A 26,924-nucleotide genomic window follows, 5' to 3' on the forward strand; every position below is an offset into this window, starting at 1 on the left:
CCCGCAGGGAGCTTGCCGGAGCTGCTGGAAGCCTTCTGCACTTGGAGGAGCAGTGTTTGGGTTTCTATTGCTAAGTAACAAAAGGACGGGGATAAAAACAGCTCCTGCACAGCACCCTCCTCCTAGATCTCCCAGATCTCCATACACCTACATGGGGAGCTGAGCTCTGAAGCCTCTTTATACAAAGTGGAGGAGACTGAGTTTCTCTGGGAGAATTTATCCCATGTGTCACACTCAGAGGGTGGAGGCAGAGGAAATTGAGGGGAAGTTTTGTTTTCCTTCACCATCCCTGTTGTTTGTAAGGACTTCTCCTGTTGATGCTCCCAAAATCTGTCACTGACTGAGCAATGGGAAAAAGATGTGGGAAGTCACTGTAATGGCATCCTTGCTTCAAAAGCTCTTCGGAAAATAAGCTTAGATGTAAGGAAGATGGACTGAAGTCCCCTGGGACAAGAAGAGGAAAACAACTGTGATGAAGCAGATGTCCATCAGGGAACGGATTTGTTCTGAGCCATTTTTGTTGCTAGCTTGTATGGTGAGGTCAGCCCTCCTTTGTGGTTTTGTTTTTGGTCTCTGCATATTTTACCTATAACATGATGAACATTACCAAAGTTGGCTGATTGATACTAAAGGGAAAGTGGAAGTAAGCAATGATCCCTATATCACATTGCAGCCTTCCTGTGAGGAAGGAGTAACTTCTGCTTGCAAGTGGCTTCTCAAATCTGCTTGAGTCAATCAGTTGTACCAGACCATACCCTCTTTTTTTTGTCTCATGAAACACCTTAGAAGTTTGATTGAAATAAGGATGACTGGAAGTTTCCTTTCTCTCATTTGGGATACTCGGGGAATTTTAGTAGGTGGCCTGGCCATACAATAAGTGAACATGAAGATTCTGTAGAGCAGGACATCCATTGCCATCAGCACCAAGGCAGTGAATAGGACTCGGCCAATGGAATTGTCTCCAAATTGCCAATACTATTAAAATAACCACATTCTGTAGCTCTGACTGCAGTTCATTTGTCACCTGCTCTAATTCAAAAGGCTCTTAATTATTTATCTTAGTGATGAGAAATGTTCATAATGAGATGCAGTTATTGCTATTAATAAATAATAATAATAATAATAAAGATTTTGAAATGTAATCAATTGCATCTCTTCCAAAGCTTGTCAACATAAAGAATGAGACCTAAAAGCTCATCGTCTAAATTGCAGTCAGATGCTTAAGACTTGTGGTTAATTAGGCAAACATGTAAGGAGTATGCACTAATTTCATAAACTTGTGGAATCATAGGATGGTTTGTGTTGGAAGGGACCCTTGAAAGGCAACTGGTCCAAATCCCTGCCATGAACAGGGAGAGACACCTACAGCTCCATCAGGAGCTCAGAGCCCCATCCAGCCTGACCTTGAATGAAGTATTTATGGCCAAGCATTTTTCACTTGCTGTATAAAGATGGATTGAAAATAGTGGCAGGTATTGATGGATAAGTTTAATCAGTTCTTAAAACTTCTGAGTATTTCTTGTTATTACTGCAATCTTTGCCATTTCTTCAGTCTGCTCATGTTGCAGTTTGCTGCTCTCCAGTGATGTTGCAAGCAGGTTATTTCTAGGATATAACATAAGCTGAATTAACCGTGGATGTTGATCTGGGTCTCAGCTTTCTCTTGTCCCACTTAGTGAAGCGTGGTTTTCTAATGCCCCATTGAGATCTTCAGCACTGCCCGCCCTGTCGTGCTCCCAATGCGGAGGAGCAAATAATCACCCAAGGAATGAGGCACAGGGGATCCCAGCTCACAGTGCCTTGCTCCACAGCCACAGCAGAACAATGCAGCTAAATTTCCCTTGTGTGGTGTTTGTCTTAATTACTGTTTTTCATAATGTGCAGAAATCTGGCTATTTTAACACAGTGGTGTTTTAGTCTACAAACATGCCATGTGGCTTTTATTTTTTTCTCTCTTTCTTTATTTTTTCCCCCTGTTTCTTTATTTCTTGATGGAGAAGGAACCAACCTTGTTAGGTATTATCTTTATACATCATACCACAAAAGCAATTAGCGTTCAGGCTGAGCATAAAATATATTCTCTATGTTACCGGTGGCTGCTATGCTATAGATTCATTATAAAAGCAGTAGATGGCATTTTCTTTTCCTGCTTACCTACTCTTAATTCTGGTGACTGTAGATGGAACAGCTCTATTTGAGGTGCAATTACACCATCAAAATGCATTAATATTTGTTCACCTCAGAAGCCAAATTCTAACAAAGAATTCTTTGAGTGTTTGCAAATGTGTTGAGATAAGCTCTAGAGTTTGGTGGCAGCTTCAAAATAGACACCCTCTCTTAGGATCCAATGACTATTCAAGAAGAGTAGTGGGAGGAATGTGTTACTACATTATGCTTATGTTGGATGCATCCTTTCAACGTAGTCAGTACAGTTTTAAATAATCTGTGAGTTATAATTTACTCCAATAGAATTCTTCAAGGATTTAATGATCTGCTTAGGACTGTTAAGTGGTACAGAGCATCACAGGCTTAAAGAAAAATATGGGTACCGCAGGGACTGAGTTGGTGCTGAGAAATGAATTCCTGGAGCAAGGCCATGAAACACAGTCCTTCCTCCTTGACATGGAAAGCGACAGAAGGACGAGGAGGCAGACTGTAATTAAAAGAGCCATGGCACTGAGAATCACTCATAGCTCTTAGGAAAATAGTGGCAGAAAGAGCTGCTTTGGGAACAAGGAGTATCTGTGTCAGTATTTAGAGTGGTTAATGTCAGATTAGCTGGACACTGTTTGATTGATTCTGATGGGGGTGAAGATGGAAAAGATGGAAATGGGAGAGGTTATCTACGGGGACATCCAGGCTGGATTTTCTCTATGAATACTTTATGAGTGGGTTGTATGAGTTGTTGGCATTTTTTTAATTGTTTTGATCCTGATGTTTTCTCTATTTGGATTCAATCTTCAGTAAGGAAAAGTGGTGCTGGAACACTGTGCGTGTACCTCACCCCAACCTGCCTGGCTGTGTTGAGACAACACTTCAGCATTGCCATCATGCAGCATTATGTCTTAGAAGGATGTATAGGGAAATGTTAGAGATGGGCACATAGAAGCAGAAGGTGGATGTGTTGTTTTGTAATGCTGCCATCATATCCTTGTAGTCACAAAACTAATTGCTACTTTTTTTCTAGTCTCTTTCTTTCATGTTTCTCTATGGGTTGGGATGAGTTGCTCAGGTTCCATATGTAGGTGTCTGACTTCTGCATGGAGTGTTCTGAAGATGATCCACACATGACCCAATCACTAAATAAGAAGTGAGAAACTATGGAAGTTGTTTCACTACCTCTGCTCTTAATGGGTTTAATTGGACTTAATGGAAAGGATGCACAGAAGGAACAGATTATCCCATGCACACAATCAGTGCTATTCTACATTTCTCCATGCTGGGTGCCTAAAATGGCCACTTTGCATGGATGATGCACACGCCATGCAGTGAATACTTTCACCTTGCTGTAAGGGCACTTTCATTTTTCAGTCTGGTTTCATTTCTAAATGCATTTCAGTAATGAAAGGCCAGGTTGTCAGCTTGTGTAAAGCAGTGCAGTATTATTTACATTGATTTTTTTCTTCCCCCTCCCCCTGAAATAGTTGGATTTTTAGAGCAGCTTGGAATGACAATTAAGTGATTAGAGTGTAGAGAGGATGAAGCTGTATAACAGCAGATAGAACCGTAATGAGTATAACTGTAATTTTACTTCTAATAGAGTAGAAAAGGTCTGATGCCAGAACCCAAAATTAAATCAAGCTTTCACTCAAGCATAACACTCAGAGGAGTAATAACACTCAGCAGTGTTTTTGCAGTTCTACATCCATGTACAACACTGGCTGGTGTTGGGCTCTCTCTGTGCTGAATGAATTGAACTGGAGGAGATCCCATGGTGTTAGGTGTACCCACACTTCCCAAATTGCTGTTCCAGGTTGGGGTGGTGGAGCTGCCATCCTGGTACAAACCAGCTCACAAGAGCACGAATCCTCCTGTTCCTTCTCAGTCAAATTAGGCTCTGCTGGCTGAAGGATTTGCTTTTGCTGATGGAGAAATGCCTTTAAAAGGCATTCTGTGTTCAGTGTTTTTATGCTAGTAAAAGCTCCTTGTGTGGATTTGGGTTGTTCATGCATGTTTTCTGTGTTGCTTTCACTCTGGTTGATTGTCGGCCCTTGGAGACTACTGTGTGTGTTACAGAGGTGTCAAAATGTGTATCAGCTCCTCCAGTGGATTTGCAGCAAGGAGCTGTACCCAGTGAGAGGTGCTGCAAAGCCTGAGCACACCGCTTAAATCTGTGCCATACTGCTGTGCAGAGTAAATGTACCTGAAAATGCTGCCCATCTTTTTTTCAGATTTAGCCTAAATTTTCTATTTTATGTTTTCACTCATGGATTCATGGGATTCTTTGGGACCTTGATAAACTGGAAAGGTGGACCCATGTGAACCTAATAAGGTTCAACAAAGCAAAGTGCAAGGTTTTGCACTTGGGTTGGGATAATCCCAGATATATATACAGACTGGGAGAACTCCTTGAGAGCAGCCCTGTTGAGAATGACCTGAGGGTCCTGAAAGATGAGGATGCCCCATCCCTGGAGGTGCTCAAGGCCTGGTTGGTGGGACCCTGGGCAATCTGATCTAGTGCTTGACCAAGTGGTTGGCAGCCCTGCCTGCTGCAAGGGGATTAGAGCATGGTGATCCTTGTGGTCCCTTCCAACCCCAGCCCTCCTGTGATTCTAGGATAACCATCCATAGTAAAGCAATTTTTCCCCATCCAGGCCATTGTACACATCTCTCCAGGTGATTAGCATGTCCCTACCCTTTTCATTTAGCTACAGTTTTATATGTTGTTTGAACCATTCACTTTTTGCACGTTTTGCTCCCAAATTCATCTTTACATCAGCAGGGAGGTTATTTCCCTCTCATCTTTCTTTTTCCTTCTGGTTTGCTTTTGTCATTCCAATTATGAAACACAAAAACCTGGACACAGAGTTCCAGATGTGGTCAGTTGTGGAGGGATTTCCTTTGACTCGATGTTCCTGCACTGACCTCCCCATGCCCTGGTGTTCTGGCTGCCATGTCACAGTGCAGAGCTATAGGAAGAGACTCCTGTGGCTTCTTTTTCCATGATATATGGGTTCTGCCAGTGTTCATTTTTGTAGGCAAGCTGGAGGATCATTGATCTGCCTTTGGACAGTGCCCACCCATGGTGCTTGCATTGCTTCTGAAGCAGATGATGTGTCCCACACTGCCCAGCACCACCAAGGTCGTGCAGACAGAGCCATGATCACAGGGAGCACAGTGTGGGCATACACCCACTTTATTGTTTCCCATTCAAAGAAATGTGGAAAATTGCCCTAGGTAAAATCCAAGCTGTGAGGACCCACCAGGGATGTTATAAAAAGCAGACAGGGTAACTTTAGCTGGAGCTGCCCTTTGTGATTTTTGCTTTATTTTCTTTTGCAATGCCATAGAATTCCTACTCCCGCTATCTACTCTTGGATTCCTGCAGAGAGGAAATGAGTAGTGTGCATTACTTTAGACATTATCTGTCTTTCTCCTTGGATCTGTGCATGTTTTGTGGTCTTGATGACCAACATTGCTGAAGAGCTAATGGGCATTTTGCTTGGTAGGACAGCAGCCCCACCAAGGAGCTTCCATCTGAGCAGTCATGCTGTCCTGTGCTTGACGTATGCTTGTATCCACATGAATTATGTGCTGGTCCTTCAGTCAATCATAGAATCATAGATAGAATCATTAAGGTTGGAAAAGATCTCTAAGATCATCAAGTCCAACCATCCACCTGATATATTGCCCACTACACCATGTCCCTAAGCACCACTGATAGCTAATCTTGGGGGTTTCCATGCAGGAAAGCTGGTGGTTCTTTGATCATTTATTTCCCATACAGATGGATGATCATAAGGAACACCTTCCCTTCTAGGGGCACTGCATATTGGTGGGACTGATGGTCTTACAATGCAAAATACTTTAAAATACTTTGGAAAAGTATGGTCTTGTTTTGATGTGACTTGACATTGAAATAGCAATATTTGGTGCTCATCTAACTTAACCTATTCTGTTCTCTAAGCAGGATTAGTCAGTGCTGGTAAATGTTAAATAACAGAAATCCACGGCAAGTAATGCCCTGGTGAAGGCAAATGGAGATCCAGACTGATAATAATGCATTCGTCTTTGGTGCCTTTCAACTGTTTCATAAAGCTATTTACTGATAAATGACACACAGTTGTGCTCCTCCAGACCCTCATCATGGGTGAGACATGAATACAGCATGTCAGAAAGCCTAGTGCACAGAATGAGATCATATGAAGAAGTTCCCACTTTATGTACTGAAATTAAATCTACAAAGATGAGTTAATGTCCCCTGTGTTTGTATCAGCATTCATTGCTCGATCATGAGATATATTACAGAGTCTGGGGATTGGCAAGGGCTGTTGCAAAAGATAATTACTAGGAGATTTCTGTGCCAGATGCTCCCATATCCATACCCTGTCCAGCTGCATTGCTCTTCAGAAATTCCTGTTTGTCTTGGTGTGATATTCCTGTCTGGTACATCAGGGTACTAAAAGGTTTCTATGATGCTTTTAGAAACCTGGAAATGACATTGTCTAGTCTGGATTTTGTAAAGAAATACTTCTGTTTGTTCTGCTGTCACTTGGCTTGAGTTAAGAGAGATTTCCTAGTAACTGTCTGGCCTTCAGGACACACCTGTGAAGGGTTCCCACCTCCCTCTATAGGGCATGCAGTGGGTAAGGATAAGTACTTGTGCTGCACATGGAGATTTAGAGAGGGTATTGCTGGCATCACCATGGGAGAAATGCTCTGACTGTCCAGTGGGGAGTTGTGATAAAGGCAATAAATGTCCTGGTAATTAGTGACATTATAATAGCTGTGCATTTATCAGCAATCTGTCACATTTTGCAGGTGGCATAAGAAATAAATTAGATCAGCTAATATCAGGGCAGACAGTCAGGGACTTCCAAAGGATTTAGCTGAGCCAGATGAGTGGGCAGCCTGATGACAGATAAAATGGGCCATCAATAAAAGCAGAGGCCTAACACCAAAGGCAACAACTGGAGCTGCTCGGGTCACTTGACTGAGAACTAATTGCAGCAGCTCGGGAAAGGATCAGATATCTGATTCCTGTTACTGTGTACCAGAGATCTGAAAAGCAAACATGGGCGTTGAACAAACATCCAAACAGGCTGAGGAAATACTTGTTCGCTCACTGCAAAATCAGCTGCGGGTGTTCTGTACCACTGAGCTTAAAATGTTGGATATTGGCAAAGTCGGGTTGCTTAAGTCTGACTGGCCAATAACATCAGTTGCTTGCTTCACTGAGGCAAAATGACATTGACAAAGGCCTTCCAGGGCAAGGAGAGCTCTTGGTGGCTGCAGGAAGCAGGAGTGATTCATCCCAGCTGTGTCTGGAGCAATGGGTCCCCCCAGAACCTGCCAACCACCAACACTTCCTTCCCCCTCTGCTCTCCAACCTTTGTCGTGTGGTTTTCAGCCACATGAAAACTTTTGGATGTAGCTCACAGCACTGAGAAAAAAAGAAGGGAAAACAAAATAAAAAAGGAAAAAGAAGTGTCTGTGGCTAAAAAAGGACAGCCAGATATTTGCAGCAGCAAATAGTAAAACCTAAACCTCCTAAAACTTGCAAAGGAATAAATGCTTGATGGTTTTAGGTTTCAGCTATGTTCAAGGGAATGAGTTGAGGCAAAATTTGATGTAGTTTGGTGTTATCCAAACTCCTGACAGCCGCTGGGGCCGCCTGGTCTCTGCTATGGGAGGCAGTGCCATGGCTGCGGCAGTCCCCTTTGCCCTGAGTAGTGTCGGTAGTGGTTGCAGGAAGCTCAACACATGTGTGTTTGCTGGCAGAGCACAGCAAATAAGCTTTCAAAAGAATGCATGAAATAATGGAATTTTCATCCTTTCATGTGTCTGTTTCAAAGGGCTGTTTCCAAATTAGTCTCCGTGCTCGTAATGACCAGTTAGCCTCCTGGGTTTCAAATCATCTCAGCATTAGATTGGAGCCGTGGCACCATAGGAGGTTTAAGTTGCTAACTGCGGGATTATGAATTCCACAACACTCTAGAAGAGAAGCACAGATTTGCTGACACAAACTCCAACTGTGAATATCAGAGGAATCCGGTTACAGCACACGCAATGGAGCAGGAAGGTCCCTTGTCCAGGGTAAATCTTCACGTGAAACGAGCTGTCATTGATTTGTCGTTCTGATGCAAATCATATGAGTCTATGAGATCCGCAGAGAAACCAGCTTCATATTGAAGCAATTATCTCCATAAACATATTACAACCTCCAGTGCAGACAGATGGCGTTTGCAGCAGTCTCTGTGTTATGGCAGTCTCACCTGCCTTGTTTCTCCTCATTTGGTTTGGTATTTCTTTGGATCACCTTTCCTTCTCTGCTTCTTTGCTCCATGAGATGTAGAAAAACGTCTGCACTGAAGGATGGCTCAGTCTCACACTGCGTCAGATAAACAGCAAGGCTAATTTCAGATTAAATCATGTGTCACTTTTTATCCAGGGAAAGCCAGCCCTGATAGCTCTAATGAGGCCAACAGAGGGACTGCTGGACACAAAGGACTTACTTAGAGGTTTCCATGTGAGGGTGTAATTAAGGGTAGTGCAAGTACAAGGCTGATAAAGGTGCAATTTCATTTTTTAAATGGCAATGTGATTACCAGAGCAATGACAGAAAGAAAGAAGGGGAGGGAGGAAGCCTGAAGCACGAGTTGGAACAGGAGGATCAGGATTCCTGGGTCCCTTTTGTTGCTTTCCTATTAAATCAGCGACTGAACTAAGGAGCACCATAGGCCACCCTTGGCCATTAATTACAGGTACCCTGAATGAAGTAGAGCCATTGGCCACTCCTGGCCATTAATTGTGGGTACCTAGAATGCAGGAGGGCAGTTGGCCATTCTTGGCTATTAATTACAAGTATCCTGAATGAAGTAGGGCTGTTGGCCACTCTTGGTCATTAATTACTGGTATCCTTGTATCTGTAAGGTTGAATGGCGAGAGCTGGATGGGGCTGGAGGTTGTGTGTGCTTCTCAGACACCAGCTCAGTTCCTTCTGTCCAGCCACCTTGCTATAAGGTCTGTTTGGTGGAGTAGAAGTTACCTCTGTGCTTCCTAATGAATGAAATGAAGTGGGGCCAAGGGCGCATGCTTTATTCCTGGGTAGGAGATGAAAAGGTTGATGCAGTGTGACCTTCTTGCTTTTGAATCCACACCTGTGTGTATCTGCGGTGTAGTTTCCTGGATGCACCCTGTGAGGACCATGCTGCTGTCACCATCTCAGCTGATGGCCATATGTTGCATGCGTTGTACTTTGTGCTGCTGTTCCTATTCAGTTTCTCTCCAGAGCAGGTGTGGTGTTCTCTCCATTCTGGTTTGGAATTGAGTTTATCAAATGCTAGAGAGTGGCTGACTTTGCTGTGTCTTTGGGTCCCCTGTTAGGATGCTCTGGAAGGTCTTATTTCCAAGTGTGGATGTTCAGGGCTTTTGGTAGACCAGATATATTTCATATTGAATGGAAAAAAAAGCCAGTTACAAGAAGCACCACACTTAGAACAATTTGGCCTCTTTGGGAGCAAGCTTTGTGTTACGTTCTCCTTTTGCTGTATGTAAGGAAATTACAGACTCCATTTGCTAAGCTGCAGATACAGGCTAAATGATTGGTCTCACTTGCAAATGTTTTTCAAACCTGTATCATGTGGCCTTCCCTATGTGCAATGGCATGGACAGAAAATAAATGAATTTATAATGCGAAGGGAAGGTGGCTGACCTGGGTAAATCCAACCTATGATATTGTGCCAAAGATAAGAGCCTCGAGTCTGTGGTCATTTAGAGTTAGCATGATATATTTTCTTAAATGGCATTTTCTTGCATTGTGTCCATTCTGGGTGCCTCTTATTTTAACAAGAGCTGTAGTGCAGGTCTCTTATCTTATGGCAGGTGTAGTGCGGCACTGTAATTGTTTCCAGTGGCATTTGCTGCTGTCCCAGTGAGTGAGAAGGCTGTGTCACAAGAGATCTATCTGGGATGTATTCCTCAGTACATTGCAGGGGACACTGACAGTGTGCATGTTTTAAAGCACAGCACAGCTGAGAGAGAGAGATGATTCAGGCCGCCGGGTTGGACTGCGACATGTATTATTCAGAGTGTTATGAGCGCTTTGTGTTTGAGGATGGGGAAAATCAGGACATTTGGGTAACCCTGTGACTTGACCTCAGGCTTCGTGCTATTCATCTGTGCAGAGGAAGACATAAGACATTAGAAACATGTTCCAGAAGAGGAAGAAGGCTTCTGGGCAAAAGATATTCTGTATTTAGCCTAATTACTCAGAGCTAGAAAATGGTAAATGAGATTGGTGGTGTCAGTAACATGTTAAATTAACCCAGGAAAGTTGTGTGACTACTTTTGAGGTGGGAATATTCTTTTTTTTTTTTTTTCTTTATCATGACACCTGTTGCTCATAGGTACAAATCAAACGAAGAGTATGTGTATGTGCGAGGCCGTGGAAGAGGGAAGTATGTATGTGAGGAGTGTGGAATACGCTGCAAGAAACCCAGCATGCTGAAGAAACACATTCGCACGCACACAGACGTCAGGCCATATGTCTGCAAGTACTGTAACTTTGCTTTTAAAACCAAAGGTAAGAGACAGTCAGCTCTTAGCTCCTCTGCTCAGTGTATTGACTTCATGGGGTGCTTGTAAAGGGGAAGGGAAGGCCTTCCCAGGCCTGGAGAACCCCATGAGGCAGAGGGAGGGGGAAGAGGGAGTCTGAAATGGGCTGGAATTACCCAACGGGATCGGCCCTGAATCTGATGCACATCCCGAGTCTGCTCCATCCTCTTGGTGTTTCTTAAAGGAGAAAATTGGAAGCAAAACTTTGCTGCCAGGGATTTGTGAACAAAACCATCCCAGAATGAGGACGAGCTCCTGGGCAAGCACCTGGAGACAGGCGTTGGGTGGCTTTGTACGCTCGTGCTCTCAGGATTGGTATTTGCGCTGCACATTTTCATCCTTGGCAGTTGCATGTAACTTCAGCATTTTCTGCATCATATGAACAGACCTTTGCTCTAAAGACCTCCGTCCCAGGTCATCTAGTCATTAGTGACCCACAGCCTCACTGCTTCCAGCTGTTCTTCACAAGCAGCCTCCATCATTGCCTCAGACCTTGTGCAAGGAGAACATGTCAGGAACATGCAAAACAGCATGTGAAAAAAAATGAAAGTCTGTTCCCATGGACTTTGGGGAAAGTTGTCAAAAGTGCCAAAAGGGCCCAAATCCTTTGATATGTCATAGTCTGGCACCACGGCTTTCACAGTTCTGCTCTCCATCTTTGGTTGTATCAAGTCTTGCAATAAAGATGTTGAGTTTGGTGTCTTGCTTATAGCTCGATGTAAGTACAAAATGCCCTTCATCTCTAGCTCCATCCTTGCAAACCTCAGAAAATTGCAGAGCTGGCAGAGTTGATTTCTCAAGAATAGCATCCCAAAACCCCACTGTTACCCAAGAAAGATGAACAGCAAAGACAAGGGAGGAGGCCTGGGTGCTGCATGGGCTATGTCATGCCTGCTGGCCCAGAAGTGCCATTGGTGGCCATGTCTGTTCCTCAGTGCTAAACAAGTGACCCTGCCACTGGGTGAGTCACTGGGGCCATGCCTGGGGCTGGAGGTTAAGTTGTGGGGAATTTCTGGGTAACAACGTGTTGGGAATCAGCAAGTGTATGTGGGCATGGGGAAGTGATACCATGTTGGAGGCCAAATTCTTGACAGACATATGCAGCAGATCCAAGCCATGGCTCTTCCTCTCCTTCCCCACCCGCAGCTCTCTCTGATCCATTTCCTTTCTCTTTCCCTTTGCTTTGGTTCCTTTGTTCCGAGGTTTTTCTTTGAGAGGTGAATCTGTTCAACCTCTCCCATCACTTCACCTTGCTTTCCATCATGCTTCCGTTAGGCCGTTGTTCAGGGTGATGAGATGAATCCATCCTTTCCACCATCTCTCTTGCTGCTTTGCTCTCCATCTCTGCTGCCTTGAAGCACACCGGCAAATAGATGCTTGCCTCCAAAGGATTCCCCTTCTTCAGCTTACTGGGGAAGGCAGTATGGGAACGCTTCCTTCCACAATCAATTTGCTCTGGGATTTCAATGCTAAACTGTCTATTTGCATATGGATGCATGAGGGGGGCAGAAGTTACTGGGATGAGCAATTTTAGGACAAAAGGTTGCATGATGGTAACTTGGAATTGCATGAACATGGCTCCTTGTTGGAAGGGGGTGGGGTGACAGTCAGAGTCCTGCAGGCATGCTCCTACTGCACATAACTTTGAAGCCCTTGGATAAAATCTGTTTGCTTTGCTGATGGGAGCATAAGGACCTTTGAAACTTTTATTGGAAAGCACAGTAAAAAAAAAAATAAAAAAATCATCCTTGTGTGCTGATAACATCATCAATTAAAGCCCAGCTGCAGAATTGTTGCAGTTGGAGCCTGAAACAGAGGTCCGGTTTGCAGAACTAGAGGTTTCACAGCTCGTTTTGCAGATGTCTAGAAGAAGTTGGTTGGGGCCCTGACTCATTAGGATCCCCCTTCCTGGCGAGCAGTTTTGCAACCACAGTTAATTGCAGAATGGAGAAGCTGGAGCTCTTTGCTACCAGATTGCACTTGCAAAAATATAAGTTGAGCTGAAGCTCTTTTAGAAATCAGCTTTCCAAGGTTAATTTTAGCGTTCAGTGTAAACTCAAGGGGAATATCTATGGGGCTGTCTTCATTTTGGCTGTGGTAGATCTCTCCAGCATGATCTAATGCTCAAAGCTCTCAAGTAGCCTGGAAGCGGTTTAATGATTTTTTTATTGTTATAATTTTAATGAGGACTTTTATCTAGTTAAAATGTGCCCCAGTCCCCCTTGAAATTCCGTATTAATGTTCCAAGAGCTGGGAAAACTTTTTGCAAAAGAGCGAGCTTTCAGTATTTCCCACTGTTCACTAATTATGCTGTTTGTCTGCTTTTTGTGCATCTCTTTCATTGCAAGCAAAGCTGTTCCTCTGAGTTATGGAGCTGCAGGGAAATGTTTTTATTTTTATTTATTATTATTATTATTATTATTATTATTATTATTATTATTATTATTATTATTATTATTATTATTATTATTACTATTACTATTATTATTTTAAAGCAATTCCATGAGATTATATATATATATATTTATATACATATATATATTTCCTGTTCACTCAGTTGATGGAAACAGCAGCCTTGGAAATTTGGTTTGTAATTTGGTTTGACTTTCATTTCTGGATGAGATATCAACATGCCTCTTTAATGAGGTGTCTCTACCTTCACTCCGTAGCAGTGCTCTCCTATGAGGTTTGTTGCTATGGCCTCAGAGAGGTTGTTTAAAGCAGTTAAGCTGCTTCTTCATTGTTTCTTATTGGGAAGAAGGTGCAGTCCAGCAGTTTTCCCATTGGGATGGATAAGAAGCCACCAGCTGTCCCTGTGTCCCTACCCTTTCGCTTCCATGGATGACCCAGAGCTGGGGCAATGCTGGCACTTGACTTTCCCACCCTGTGCACAGATTGTCCTCTCCCACAGCCGTTGTTTTGCTGTCAGGCTCACAGCACGTCTGGATTGCTTGATATTTCTTAAAATTTCTGGAAAAACCATGTGGAGCAGCAGACTTTATCCACGTCTTCATGCAGAGGTCAGAACGGACAGAGAGCTCTGCGTTCATGGGAGGAGTGTTGGCTGGAGATCCCCGTTTGACAGTCTGCTCCACTCCCAGCTCCCAGACGCCAGACTTCTCCATGTCCTCAGCCATAGCCCTTAATAAATTAGCTCTCAGTTCCTTAAATCAGCACACGACAGGCACTGGGGTTATTGAATGTGCTAATGTATTGAATGCGCTACCCCACAGCCCTTAAAGGCCAGGTTATTGCTGCTCAGTTTATTATTATTACTGCTGTACAGACTCAGCGCTCTGCTAAGCTTCTCTGGAAACTCCAGAGCAGGTCCAACTGGCGGAATGTTCCACATGAATTAACTCAGCTAAAGCAGGGCAGAGCCACAGCCTCATTGCCAAGAATCCATGCACTGACACTGGGAACAGAGAAGAACCCATTGGTCCAAGCAGGAGGAGAAAGACTGAGAAAAGGGCAAAAAATAAAAATAAAATAAAAATATAAAAATAAAAGGAACGTAGGCTGAAAGTCAAATTCAAGTGAAATATTAGGCAGTTATTAAGATTCCATGGGAAATGTGCTAAATCTCTTGATTTCGAAGCCCAGCCTCGGTACCCTTCTGGAAGATCAGTTAGCACGGGCTGATGACATGCTCCAGAAGATGGCTGGGATTTCATAGCCTGTATCCATGCAGGATGGATGCTTGATTCTCTCCTTTAATCTTTTAAGTCAATATAAGAAAAATAACAACATAATTTAAAATAAATTTGAACCTTTTGCCCAAGAAATGATCCAAATTAGGGCTTTTCTTTGAGAGCCACATCATAGATTCTTAGAATTGTAGAATCACAGAATGGGCTGGGTTGGCAGGGATTTCAAGGATCACAAAGTTCCAATCCCCAAACATAGGCAGAGCCACCAACCTCCATATTTCATATCAGACCAGGCTGCCCGGGGCCCCATCCAACCTGGCCTTGAACACCTCCAAGGATGGGACATCCACATCTTCTCTGGGCAGTCATCTCCATACAGAGACCTGTGCACTATTTAAGTCACACATAAACCCTATTTCAAGGGTTTATCTGGGATGAGGAGCATTGCCTATTGCTTATCCTCTGGGTAAGAATGTGTCTTAGATCAAAATGGGAGTTGCCATTGGTGGAGTAGCTGTTGCTCTCCTTCCATACTATTTTAAAGGAAGGATATGAAAGGAGTATCAGTATCACAAAGTTGCCTTGGATGCTGAGGTCACGTTGTTGGGTATTTGCTGGAATTTATTGTTGTTAAATTGTTCATGTTTAATAGGAGAAACAGAAATCACGGTGTGCATCTGATGTGGACAAGTTAATTTTTTCCACAAATCTTAATGTTTCCATCCCCTGATTTTCACTTTAACTCCACCACCTTTAAAATATTATAGTAGATGTTCTGACAAATTAATTTCCCTCTTTTAATTTAAATGGAAAATCACTTCTAGTCTCTCCTAAGCAGCTTTTGGAACAGCACAGTTTTAGCTTTCTCAAAACAACACAAGCATTTAAGCTGCTTTAAGTCCAGAATAAGACCTCACAACAGCAGAAGAGCTCAAGCAGCCAGCAGTGCATAGTTGTACGCAGGCGTAAGAGAGAGTCCATCCCTGTGCTGCTCCAGTGCAAGCGGTGCTCAGGGTGGGGGGAGGCACCATTTGCAGAGCTTCCCTAATTTCTTCTAATATAATCAATGGATTTCAAATCTGGGAGCTCCTTCTGAACCTTAGTAAGGATCACCCACTTGTTTAGGATTGGGGTTGACTGTTCCGCAGCCTAAACCCAGCTCCCCTCTCTGCTGGTTTCCTTCTTGTTCCTTCAGATATGTTTCCAGCCGTTTCCAAGGAAGCAATGTTATTATTATTATTTTGTTTTAAGCTAGGAACCAGCACTGAGCAAGGCAATAAGTAGCTGAATCTTTCCTTTTAGGATCCATGTCCAGCTGTTACATGGGCAGAAGCGTTGATTTTACTGGAAACGTGCTGAAGTACATTTAATTAAAGGGTCCTAAAACACAAACTGTTGGAAGAACCCTGATAAGATAAACGTTATCCTCCTCCAAATTGCTCCCAAGATGATAACTTTGCTTCTTGCTTTAAAGCAGCTTCCGTGAAATGACGCAAACGGAGCTCAAATGGGAGTCCACCCCCTGAGCCTCCCTTCCCATGAAGGCAAGAAGCTTTCCCAACGTTGTGGGACTCTGTGTGTGTGTGCAGGGAAATGTCCCCACCTGGGGGGCTGCCACAGAGAGCTCTGCACCCTCTTCTTTCCCACTGGTGTGTTGGCATTGCCCATAGTAACCCAGCAAGGATGAATAAAGAGGGGAAGCAGAGTAGAAAGTAGTAGGATGGGAAAAGAAAGCAGTGCTTGCAATGAGCTGCTCTATGGGATTTGGCACACATTCACTTGCACTGGGATTTTTAGTGTTTTTTTCTTGTTTTAGTGCTGTTTTGCTCAAAGCATCACATCCCACTGAATAACTCATGCTTTGCCCTGACAAATCCAGATGTACGTATCACAGTGGATTTATGAGCTTGTCTGGGGGTGTGCTTGGTGGACTTCCCCCAACCATGCTTCCCACTATTCCTGTGTTACCACAGCATAGCCAGCTCCCCCAGCTCCCACCAAGCTCTTGCTGGAATTTATTTACCATGTGTGCCAACCAGTCAGATACGTTGCTTTAGCACTGAGCAAAAATGGGTCATTTTTGGCAGCGAGATGCAATGCGTTGTGATGGACAGGCAGCAGCAGGGTTTGATTGCAGCAGGCTGAGTCAGATCGTCTTTTTGGTAGTTAGGTCCAAAATTAAATTCCAGCTCCATGAGGTCAAAATTTTGAACTCATCGGATACTTCTTGGCACAACAGCTTTTCATTTACAAAGAAGTGGCCATTCACTGGAACCAGAGGCATCCATGAGAATGCACTTTTGTCCCACTGAGTTGCTTTGGGCTCACAACAAAACTCCTAGTCCAAATCAGAGCTCTCAGCCAACATGGCATCATCCTCACACCTGTGGGGTTAAGAGTATGTTGGCATGAAGTTTTAAAATCCCTCTTACTGGAGCTAAATCATTATAAACACCCTTTTGGAGCAAGAATCATATCCTCATCCTAGGTGGGTGCCAGATACATGAGGATATAGAGTCAGCCTTTGTCCCTCTTTCTTGGTCTTTCCTGTTGGAGCCATTCCATTTCATATAAAAAGGGCTAAATAAATAATTAGTGGGCTTGGTAGGTGGATGATTGTGGCACTCCTCTAAGCTGCAAGGGCATTACAGCACTGGCTTATTTATTTATGCTCACTGGAGCAGCACAAGAAGGTTTGGTGGGGGCTCCCCTATTGTCCCACCCAGCTCTGGGACTGGGTTACTCTGCAATGCAGTAGACAACCTCTCATTTTTTTCTTTCCTTTCCACCAATTTTCATTTTCCCCTTGAACAGAGGTTCCCTGGTGGATAAGTAGGGTTAATAACTGTCTAATTAACCTGCCTGCAGTTTGGGAGTTAGGATTAGAGAGCTTTTCCCCAGCCGTGTGCCTGTGGGTTATCCCAGCTCAGGGCAGCAGGGAGCATCCCACATCCCATAACCCCCTTGCAGGGGCTCCTCTCCCCACCCCCAGCCCCAGGCAGCCTCATTAGTGTTTAGCAGGCTTGCTCATGGTGCCCAAAGCTGGTGCACAGGACTTAGGAGTACCTGTGGCTCTTGCTCTGGGAGCTGAGAGCTTATCCCTACTGCTGCTTTGCTGCGTGGCAGCCCACCAGAGCCATTCTGTGTAGTTGTAGGGATGTGCATCTGCATTGCTTCACACCACACAGCCTCACATGCATGTAATCTTGAGTAAGTACTAGCATGGATCAAACTGCCTAGCAGCCAACCCCAAGCTCACTCCCCAGCCCAACAAACTGCTCCTCAGGATGGAAATGGCATTTCCCAGCTGACTCCACTAATTACTTTTATCTAGAGTTGTATCCAGCTGTTCAGGCAGAGGCAGGAAAGGCTCCTTCCAGAGTGGGCTGCTTTTTATCCTCATTGCTGCCATCTGGAGTGCTCATTTTGGTAGCACTGCTCTGCCCCAGGCAAGGGTGAGAGGTGTTACCCACTGCACTGCACTGCACTGCACTGGGGAGCATCTTCCTTGTCAACTGTCCTCTGTTGCACCATCACTGACAGCAATTCAGGACCTTTCTTCCTCTCTTAAACCAGTGCATATCCCTGGTGGCTTATCAGGTGTTTAGCCTTGCAACATGGGATACCTGCACTGGGTAGTGGGAATAGTCTGAGAATCTTATCTGGTACAGAGCCCAATTATTAATATGTTACTAAAGAGTTTGCAAAAAGGAAAAAAAAAAAAAAAAGAAAAAAAAATCGTTTAAAAAAGCCATGTTGACCAAAATGTGTTCTCTGTTTGCTTTCAGGGAATCTGACTAAGCATATGAAGTCAAAAGCCCACAGCAAAAAATGTCAGGAGATGGGCGTGTTGGTATCTTCACTGGTGGATCTGGAAGCCGAAGAAGGTAAAATCATTTGCAGTCCTATATATATGACTTTTGCCTCTGAGAAAGGGTAGTTCCCATTCAAGTGGAAGATGTGGGATGGTTTTGTTCCTTCCAAGTTTACATGAGGCTGTAACCTCTCCCTGTGCTTCTGTTAGGAAGATACTTTGGATCTAGAGCTGTAGTGCTGAGCATGAGCAGATGCTTGTACTGCTGCCCTGATGGTCCTGCCAAGGAGATGCCCCTCTGCAATATGGAAAGGAACTCCAGGGAAAGATGTTTCCATCGGGATCATCTTGGAATGATAGAATCATTAAGGTTGGAAAAGACCACTAAGATCATCTAGTCCAAACCAGTAACACCAGGCCTAGTAAACCCTGCTCCCAAGTGCCATATCTTTGAGGAAGCTGCCCATCTGACTGGCTGGATGACCCCAAAACACTCCAAATAACCAGTGCAGACCCAGGGGACTTGGACTGACTGGAGCAAACCTGGTCAGTGTCTGGAGGTGCAGCTTCACTGCCTCACTACTGCATGCATCAATAAACCAGGATAGGAACAGCTGCTTCCCTCATCCCCAGGTCATTGCTATGTGTAGGATAAAGGTGAGCCACCCTCAAATGATTTGGATGTTTCTCAGCAGAGAAAAGAGCTGGCAGAACCAAAATAACATGATGCTTTGACATTTACTGGCATTATTCTGAATGCTTTACAAGATACATTTACCCTGTCTCACCTGCTCATTTCTTTCATCTGCTTCTGAGCGCACACACAGTCTGTCCAAGGGTCTCTAACCCAGCAGCCTGTCTGTGCCATTAGTAGCACACGTGATTCTCTCATTTAGTAATTTCTGCCCAGCTTTATAGTGGGTTGTGCAGCTGAATTCCCCTGAAATCACTCCAAAAAGCAGCCCTGCAGAGAGACTGGCCAACAGTGGGCAGAAGTGAGATGGCCATGAGCTCTTCTACCTCCTTCAGAAGCATTGAAGGAAAGGTGAGGAAGGTCTCCAGAAGAACATGGGGAAGTCTCACATGTCTGAGCCAGAAAAACAACTGTTTTACCCCAGTTATTGGAGGCTGTGGTCTGACAGCTGCACAAGGTCAGGCTATTCCCATTCTTTCCCTCCCATCTCAACCCAAACCATCCAGGTTCCTCAGTCCCTGGGATCTGCTGTGCCGCAGCCCGACAATGGGTTAAAGTGAGCTCCATAAGGCATGCAGCACCATGGTTATTTTTATATAGTGAGCATCAGCTGAGCGAGTTCTGGAGACGGTGCTGGGAGCCAGGGAATGTTAACTCGGCAGGAACAACAAACAGTGCTTATCACCCCGCTCCCCTGCCGAGGTTGAGCCCATCTGAGGCTTTGTTGGGAAAGGGGCTGGTTCATGGGATGTGCCACTACCTTTGTAGGTAATTAAAAGTCATTAAGTGAGGTCCTCCTGTGTTGGCCCACGTGCTTCGTCCCTGGGTTGGTTAGTTAAGCAGTCTTGGGGCCTTTTGCATGCAGTCATCCCAAAGTAAGATGCAGGTTCCTGGATGACCCTAGTTCAGGCCATCTGTGCACCTCTCAAAAACTATCAAAGCATTGGCATCAGGGTGGCACGTTCAACTTGCCAGCCAGGATCTGGGTCTGGCACAGCACAGCTTCATCAGCCCAAGCCCCTATGGGTGTAGCAGCACTTCACCCTCAGGCCTGATTCAGGATGGATGCAGTCCTGGGTGGGCAGGGGATGAGGACATGGGAGAAACAAAGTGCCCTAATACACTTCCACTGGCATTTCTAGATATTCCCACAGTGCCTTTCCCATCCTCTGTATCTCCTTTGCCCCCCAGTTTACCTTCTTAAAGCCATCCCATTAACGTGCTACCGTGCTTGGAGGGGTGATTCTCTTCCTGTTGAAATTTATGGGCTCTTGGTTTTGGTCCAGCTCTTTAAAGCAACCTTTTGGCCAGACTGAGACACACTGTGCTTAGCTGTGGCCTTTCTGCAGGAAGACATGGCCAAAAGGGAACCTGGCTGGGGATTCTGCAGGAGCTGCCCTAAAGGAAAGCTTTCTGTCCTCCATGACCCCCAGACCCTTCTCTGCAGGGCTGCTCTCAGTGAGTTCTTCTCCCAGTTCTTTTCCCAGTTCATATAATCACAGAATGACTTGAGTTAGAAGGGACCTCAAAGGTCATTTAGTTCCAATCCCTTTCCAAATTCTCCCGTTCTTCTCCAAGTTCTTTTCCCAGTTCTTCCAGTTCTTCTCCCACACTGGCAGGGAAAGAGAAAGCAGGCTCCTGAAGTGTAGGAAAAAGGAAAAGGTCTTTTACAGTGAGGGTGGTGAGGCACCGGAACAGGTTGCCCATGGTGGATGCCCCATCACTGAAGGCTTGATCTGGGCAACCTCGTGGAGCTGTATCTTGTTTGTTGCAGGGGAGTTGGTCTAGATGACTTTTAAAGGTTCCTTCCAACTCTTAAGGATTCTATGATTTTAAGTGTTGATTGTGGGAGTCTGAAAAGTAGCTGTTATCTTAAACCTTTCCATTATAGTCAATTAGAACTAATGAATCAATCAATGGAGCGTCACTTCTGAAAACCTGCAGATCAGAAGTCCTATCAGTTCTGAGGACAGAGCTGTCAGGGCTCACTGTATGAGTCAGGGGGATGCTTTGTTCCTCATTTCCTTCAGCCATTCCCCACAGGCTTACCAAGGGACAATGTCAAATAGGGTCAGATGAGGAGGATGAGCTGTTCTCAGCCTTTGGCCTCACTCATAGAGTAATAGTAAAGCTGTGAGCTCAACAGGACTGGCTGGAACCATCTGCTTGAGGATGTGATTTTTTAGCCATCATCAAGTCACTGGTTCCCAGTAGCACATGGATACCAATGGGGAGAGGTCCTATGGAGGGACAAGAGCCGACGAGCTCCAGGACAGGACTCCTCGCATTGTTGCTGTTGGCTGCACAGCAGTTTGCTGGAATGCATTGCACTGTCTGGACTTCATTGCATTATGCAAGAAACCCATGTAATTTTAGAATTACAAAAAATATACAGTCCCCGTTTCCTCCCATTGATGGAGACCATTCGTGTTTGTGTAAAGGGGGACCGTCTGCCAGGAAGGAATGCAGAAAGGTGAAAGCAGAAGGCACGGTGTCAGCGGAGCGTTTCCGTTCTCTCCTCCCATCTTCTCTTTCACCTGGTTTAAAGCTAACACCAAACCCTTGCTGAAATTTCAAGTATTCAGGAGGCCCTTTGCTCCTAAATGCCAATCAAATCCGAAATAAAACAGCTGAGGAGAAGGTCAGAAAGTCATATTTGGTACTGTGATCATTGGATGGGTGAGAAAAGAGCAGAGGAATGACAGAACAGCGAGTGAGGAATCAGAGATTGTAGCTGCATCGTGGCGTGGTGGTGGGTTGGAGATCGCCTTCCCATGTGGGCTCAGAGCAGAGCCTGCTGCTGAGGAGTTTAATTAAAGAAGTAGAAATGTGCCACAGCCCAGCTCAGGAAGAGTGCTATGCTCCCCTCTGGGGGCATATGGGGAGGGAACAGCCGTTCCTACAGCTCCCTGGATTATTTTCAGCTTGAGCCGTATTTCACTTGATTGTTTTTCTTTCTATTTAAGGGGCAGGGGAAAGAAGGGGGTGTGACTATAAAAGGAGATTGGAGCATAATTCTTCACTGTTGCATTGGTTTGGCTTGGTGTGACTGCACCAGACTTGTGCAATATTGGCGAGGGTAAGGCAGATGTAATGAAACAGCATGCAGAGCCCTACATGCCATCAGTGGGGTAGTTTTTCTCTCCGTGTTCTCCTGATGTGCCCTTGCTCCCCCCGGCCGCTCGGCAGAATGTTTTTCTGCTACAGAAATCCATGTCTGAGCTCCCTATGGAGCCGGCGAGGATCCTGCAGCACCGTCCCTTTGGGATGCCCCAGGGCTCACTGAGCTGTTCCCCCCTGTGGGAAATGCAAACAACACCCCAGCGCAGAGCTGGCTTCGCATTTCCCTCACCCTGTCCTTCTGACCTTGCTGTCTGTGAGACTGAGGCCAAAACAAGGAGACCACACAGGAGACGGCAGCAGGGCTGGGGCTGTCCGTCCGTCCCTACGCCTGTGGATGTCGACCCCACAGACCAGGACAGTGCTAGCTCATGGCTCTGGTAGTGAGCTGCATTCCCTTTCCAGGCAAGAATGCACGGGAGAATGAGCCTGTTTGGAATAATATTTGTTCTGAAGTCAGCTCCTCTGGGAGTTTGCACATAACCCAGTGTTGGATCCTGGACCCAGCAAACCCCATCGTTATACAAGCATTGCACAATGCTCTTGGTGGAGTGCTGCTAAATACATGTCATGTTCCACTGATATCTGAGGTCTGCCAAATACATTGTGAGCATTTACCAGTAAGGCCCTGTTATTCAAAGTAAGCTGAATTAGGCATTTATCCACAGATCTGAGGGACTTCTCTCTGTGTGGCCACGTTCCTCCTGCAAGCCACCAGGTGTGGTCCAGCTCCACGCTGAATCCCTGGAGCCTCCCCTTGGCTCGTCCCACTGATGGCAGCCCTACATGGAAAACTTCAGCTTGGAGGAGAGCAGCATCTTATGCTGACAGGGGCAGGGGGGAGAAGAAACCAGCAGTGCTGCAATTAGTGCAAGTGTCAAAGCAACATTTCCCTTGCACAGCTGGGGAGCAAGCGTGCCTCAGCAGCACTGCCCCCATCTCATTGGTGCCTGGCATTAGCATGGCTTGAGAAAGTGGTGTTTTATGGGCCCCTCCAGAGCAGTGGGGACTTTTGGAAAGCCTCCGTCAGTGTCATTTTGTTGAGCTATAGTGACATCCAGTGGCTGTTCCCAACGGACCTCTGCAGGCTGAGTTTTCGTGTATCGAGCCCTGCTGCACATCTGGCATGGGAAATGCAGGTTTTGTCTGTGCAGAGCAGAAGGTGAGCCAGCAGCTTGGTACTGATCTCTTAAAGCTTCTCCTGGCTCTTTGAATAGAAGAGAGCTATTCTATGGGCTATGGGATGCTCTATGGGAGCATCTCTATTTTAATTTGCTTACCTAAATATTCCATGGTTTACAATCTCTTATTACTTGAGTATCCCAGATGTGTCTGCACTATAGCTAGATTTGATCAAAATAAGGGGAAACCCACTGAGATCCTTTCTTTTTTAATTAAGGCCCTGTCTTGCTAATATTTAAATATCATATAAATTAGACAGGACAGCTGTTGGCTGCCTGTGTTTTGGAAGCTACAGATGTTATGTGGACACCACTGCAACAGTGGTAGAAAGCACATCAAAGGATGATGGTGCTGCTGATCTCCATGTCTAGCAAGACCTTTCTTTGTGTTCCTGAAGGAGCAGAGGCTGTGTGATGGTGTACAGCAGTAGCAGGGGCTGATGGCACAGTGCTGTCAGAGCAATGGTTGGAACTATTGAGCAGAGCAGCGCTGGGATCCCAATGGTGGGATTAATGGGTTCAAGGCAATGAAACCACCAGGGGGAGAGCTGTAACAGAGGACAAGGCTGGAGTGTAAGGCGACTAATGTAGGAAATAACTGGATCTTCCTTCCTCTTATCCCATGAGATCTTTGGAGCAAGTTTAGCACAAACCCACCCTCCGTGTGTCTTACACTTCTTGTTTTGTGTTTGTCTTGCAGGAACCAGTGAAGACCTATTCCAGGACTCTGAGGGGCGGGAGGGATCTGAGCCTATTGAGGAACACCAGTTTTCAGACCTAGAGGAATCTGACGATGATGATGACAATGAGGATGATGAAGACGAGGAGGAAGAGGAGAGCCAAGATGAACCACCTTTAAAGCTGCCGGAGGCCAAACAATCTACACCATTGATGCACTCTTCAGGTGGCTCTCCGGCTTCTCAAGAGGAAGGCACAGAAACAGCATCGTCCTTAGCCCAAGAAACTGCTTCCAGCAGCCAGAAAGTCGGTGAAGGCCAGCAGAGCTCCTCCTGCGGGCTGGAAACCAGGTGGTCAGCAGACAGCAGCGACATCGCTGTGTGCCACAGCATCCTGAGTCTCCACAGACCAGCTCTGACTTCCACCGAACAATTGGCTTCTGCTGAAAGAGAGTCTGTCACCAGGCCACCCATGTCCCTAGCCATGGAACTGTCAGCCTCAAAAGACACCTCCCCAAGGAAAAGGTGGTCTCCAAGCCAGGACTCCAGCAGAGCTGGCGGCAGCAGCAGACCAGTGCTAGCAAGAAAGCACCTGTTAACCAAAAATGAAACTTCACCCAAACGCTTTTCACCCACTGGGGAGATGTCTCCTTTGAGGTGCCTGTCCCCAGGGAGGGGGCTGTCCCCATGCCCACGTGTCTCTCCCAGGAGGGAGGCTTCCCCTCTGCGGTGCGCATCGCCAAGGCTCGAGCTGTCACCCAGCAGGCATCCATCCCCCAGGAGAGAGCTGTCCCCCAGAGCGTACCTTCCTCCAGAGGGAGAGGCCTCATCTCCCAGCAGAGAGATGCCATCGGGCAGGTATTTATCACTGAAGAAAACCTTGCCCCCAAGCTGCTCGGAGGCACCCAGGTACCCATCCCCTGGCAAAGAGGACATGCCTGGGACGAGCAGATCAGCAGCAGATGACAAAACTCAAAGCTCATATCAAGCCCAGCATGGAATATTATCTTCAATGCCTCTACCTCACAGGTTCTTTGGCAAAAATGTACAGCTCTATGAATCCAAGCTGGTAAGTCCAAGCACCCTCTTTCCCCTTGCTGTGGTGTGATTTTAATTGAGCGTTGCAATGCAGAAGTGCAAAGTGACTGTAAATGCATGCAGGGAAAAGTGAGAGTGAGCAGCAAAGGGTTTGCACCTGTTGGTCTGCCCATCTCAGCTGAGGGGAAATAAAGTTGTCTCCTCTTCAACCCAATGCAGCTCTCCCTGACCCAACCAATTCTTTCTTTTCCTGCTGAGGCAAGCAGTAAGGATGTGTGCTTACTAAAACTTGTCAGAGTTTTGAAGAGATCTTTTCCCTGGGAGTTTCAGATCCATTTCTTAGATTTCACCAGCTAAAGTGAATCTCTACCTATTTTTCTATTGTCAGTGTCCTGAACCAGATTTGGGCTAGCCAGGCATCTCTCACACCTTGATGCCTTCTCCTGGGCTACATCCTCATGCAGCCCACTGTTAGATTAACTGCTGAGGAATGTTAGTTTGGATATCTCTGCTTTTATTTTGCCTCTCCAGCATAGAGAGGATCTTCTCACTGCATCCAGAATATCATTTAATCTCTCTGTTGGACGTATCACGTCCTATGGGTAAAGGAAAATTGCCTGTTCCTCCCACTGCTGCAGGCAAATTAGACATTGGGTCTGGTGGAACACTGAGAGATCTCCCATTCCAGCTGAGATGCCTGGCTCTCCTTTAATGTGTGCTGACGAACATCAGATCCAGCCCCAGAGGATCCATCACACAGATGCTGACTCAGGTGTTCCCGAAAAAGCCCCATTGCACCATTTGCCTTTTTGTCATGTCCACAACAGTGACTCATCTCTTGGTGCTGCCTCCCTCCTGTTTCCCTCTATGAGTGTTTGCCTTAGTTTCCCAGAGACCATCAATTATTTTAGGCCCAAAGTTTTGTCCACTTGAATGCTACTTCCCTTACTTCTCAACTGCCTTTTGGGGTGAACCTCAGGGCTGTGAAAAACCCATTCCTTCTGCTCTGAAACATCTGTTGGGAAAACTATCCATTATTACCCTTTTACTTACACTAACTTACCCTTCTTCTCATTGTCCTGCTTCTTTCAGAGCTGGGTTCATCAGATCCCCAAAGGGACCCCTGTGCTCCAAACTAGTGTCCTTTGTGGGAATGGTTAGCTGGGGCATCAGGCTTTTGTCCAGATCTGTGCCTCAGGTCTCACTGCGGCTGTGCCTCTTCCCAAAGGCTCCTGCAACAGGTCATCTCTTCCCTTGGTGGCTGTTGCACCAGGGGGATTTGCTTGGGATTTCCCAGCATCCCTACATCAGTTCTGTCAATACTTTGTGTGGATATGTGTCACTGAGCAGGCATTGGGACTGATAAGTGCTGACTAACTCATTGCTACCTACTGTGGCTCTTGTTTTCTTTCTTCCTTTCTCTTTTGCTGCCTTCCTCTGCTGCCTTATCACAGACATCCAGCTTGCAGGTCAGACAGTTTTCCATAGCTCCACAAAGGATTCCTCCAGTGAATCCTCAAATCCCGTAACCCCATCTTTACAGAAAATTTATTTCATTTTCTGTTGCTTCATCTGCCTGGGAGTCCTGTTTAGGGGTTTAGTTATAACCACATCAACTAATTAAACCATTTCTGTTTAGCCACATATCTCTCCATGATGTACATTAGAAAACTATGTGAAGCACCGGTTGGAGGAAAAGGTAAATTGGTTAGGGTGTAAACCTTGATTTCTGCAGACCACACCATGAGGGTGGTGGTGGGGACCATTGATGGGAGTCCTTTGTGCCAGACTGGAGTTAATGCTCTCAGTGCAAAATAACCTTGCAATTAACAGCTGTGAGGACGTAACACTGTTTCAAGGAAATACATTAAAAATGGATAGCAATGCTTTTGGGCACTGATGTAATCAATGTACTGATGGAATGTAAGGATGCAGGGAGTGTTAACATCTTCTGATGGGATTCTGGAGGTGACT

At 45.5% G+C, this 26,924-nt stretch overlaps 1 protein-coding gene across 8 annotated transcripts in view; it reads left to right on the plus strand.

The window, feature by feature from the left end:
* Nucleotides 1–26,924, plus strand: part of HIVEP3 (HIVEP zinc finger 3) — a 204,550-nt gene that overhangs the window by 172,351 nt on the left and 5,275 nt on the right. For all 8 annotated transcript variants that reach the window (XM_032448947.1, XM_032448946.1, XM_032448949.1 and 5 more), the window contains 3 exons: nt 10,569–10,744; nt 18,215–18,313; nt 23,936–24,981. In XM_032448947.1, coding sequence (XP_032304838.1) covers nt 10,569–10,744; nt 18,215–18,313; nt 23,936–24,981 — 1,321 coding nt within the window. The remainder of the gene's footprint in view (nt 1–10,568; nt 10,745–18,214; nt 18,314–23,935; nt 24,982–26,924) is intronic.

Source organism: Coturnix japonica, chromosome 23, assembly GCF_001577835.2.
Source record: "Coturnix japonica isolate 7356 chromosome 23, Coturnix japonica 2.1, whole genome shotgun sequence".
Taxonomy (NCBI): domain Eukaryota; kingdom Metazoa; phylum Chordata; class Aves; order Galliformes; family Phasianidae; genus Coturnix; species Coturnix japonica.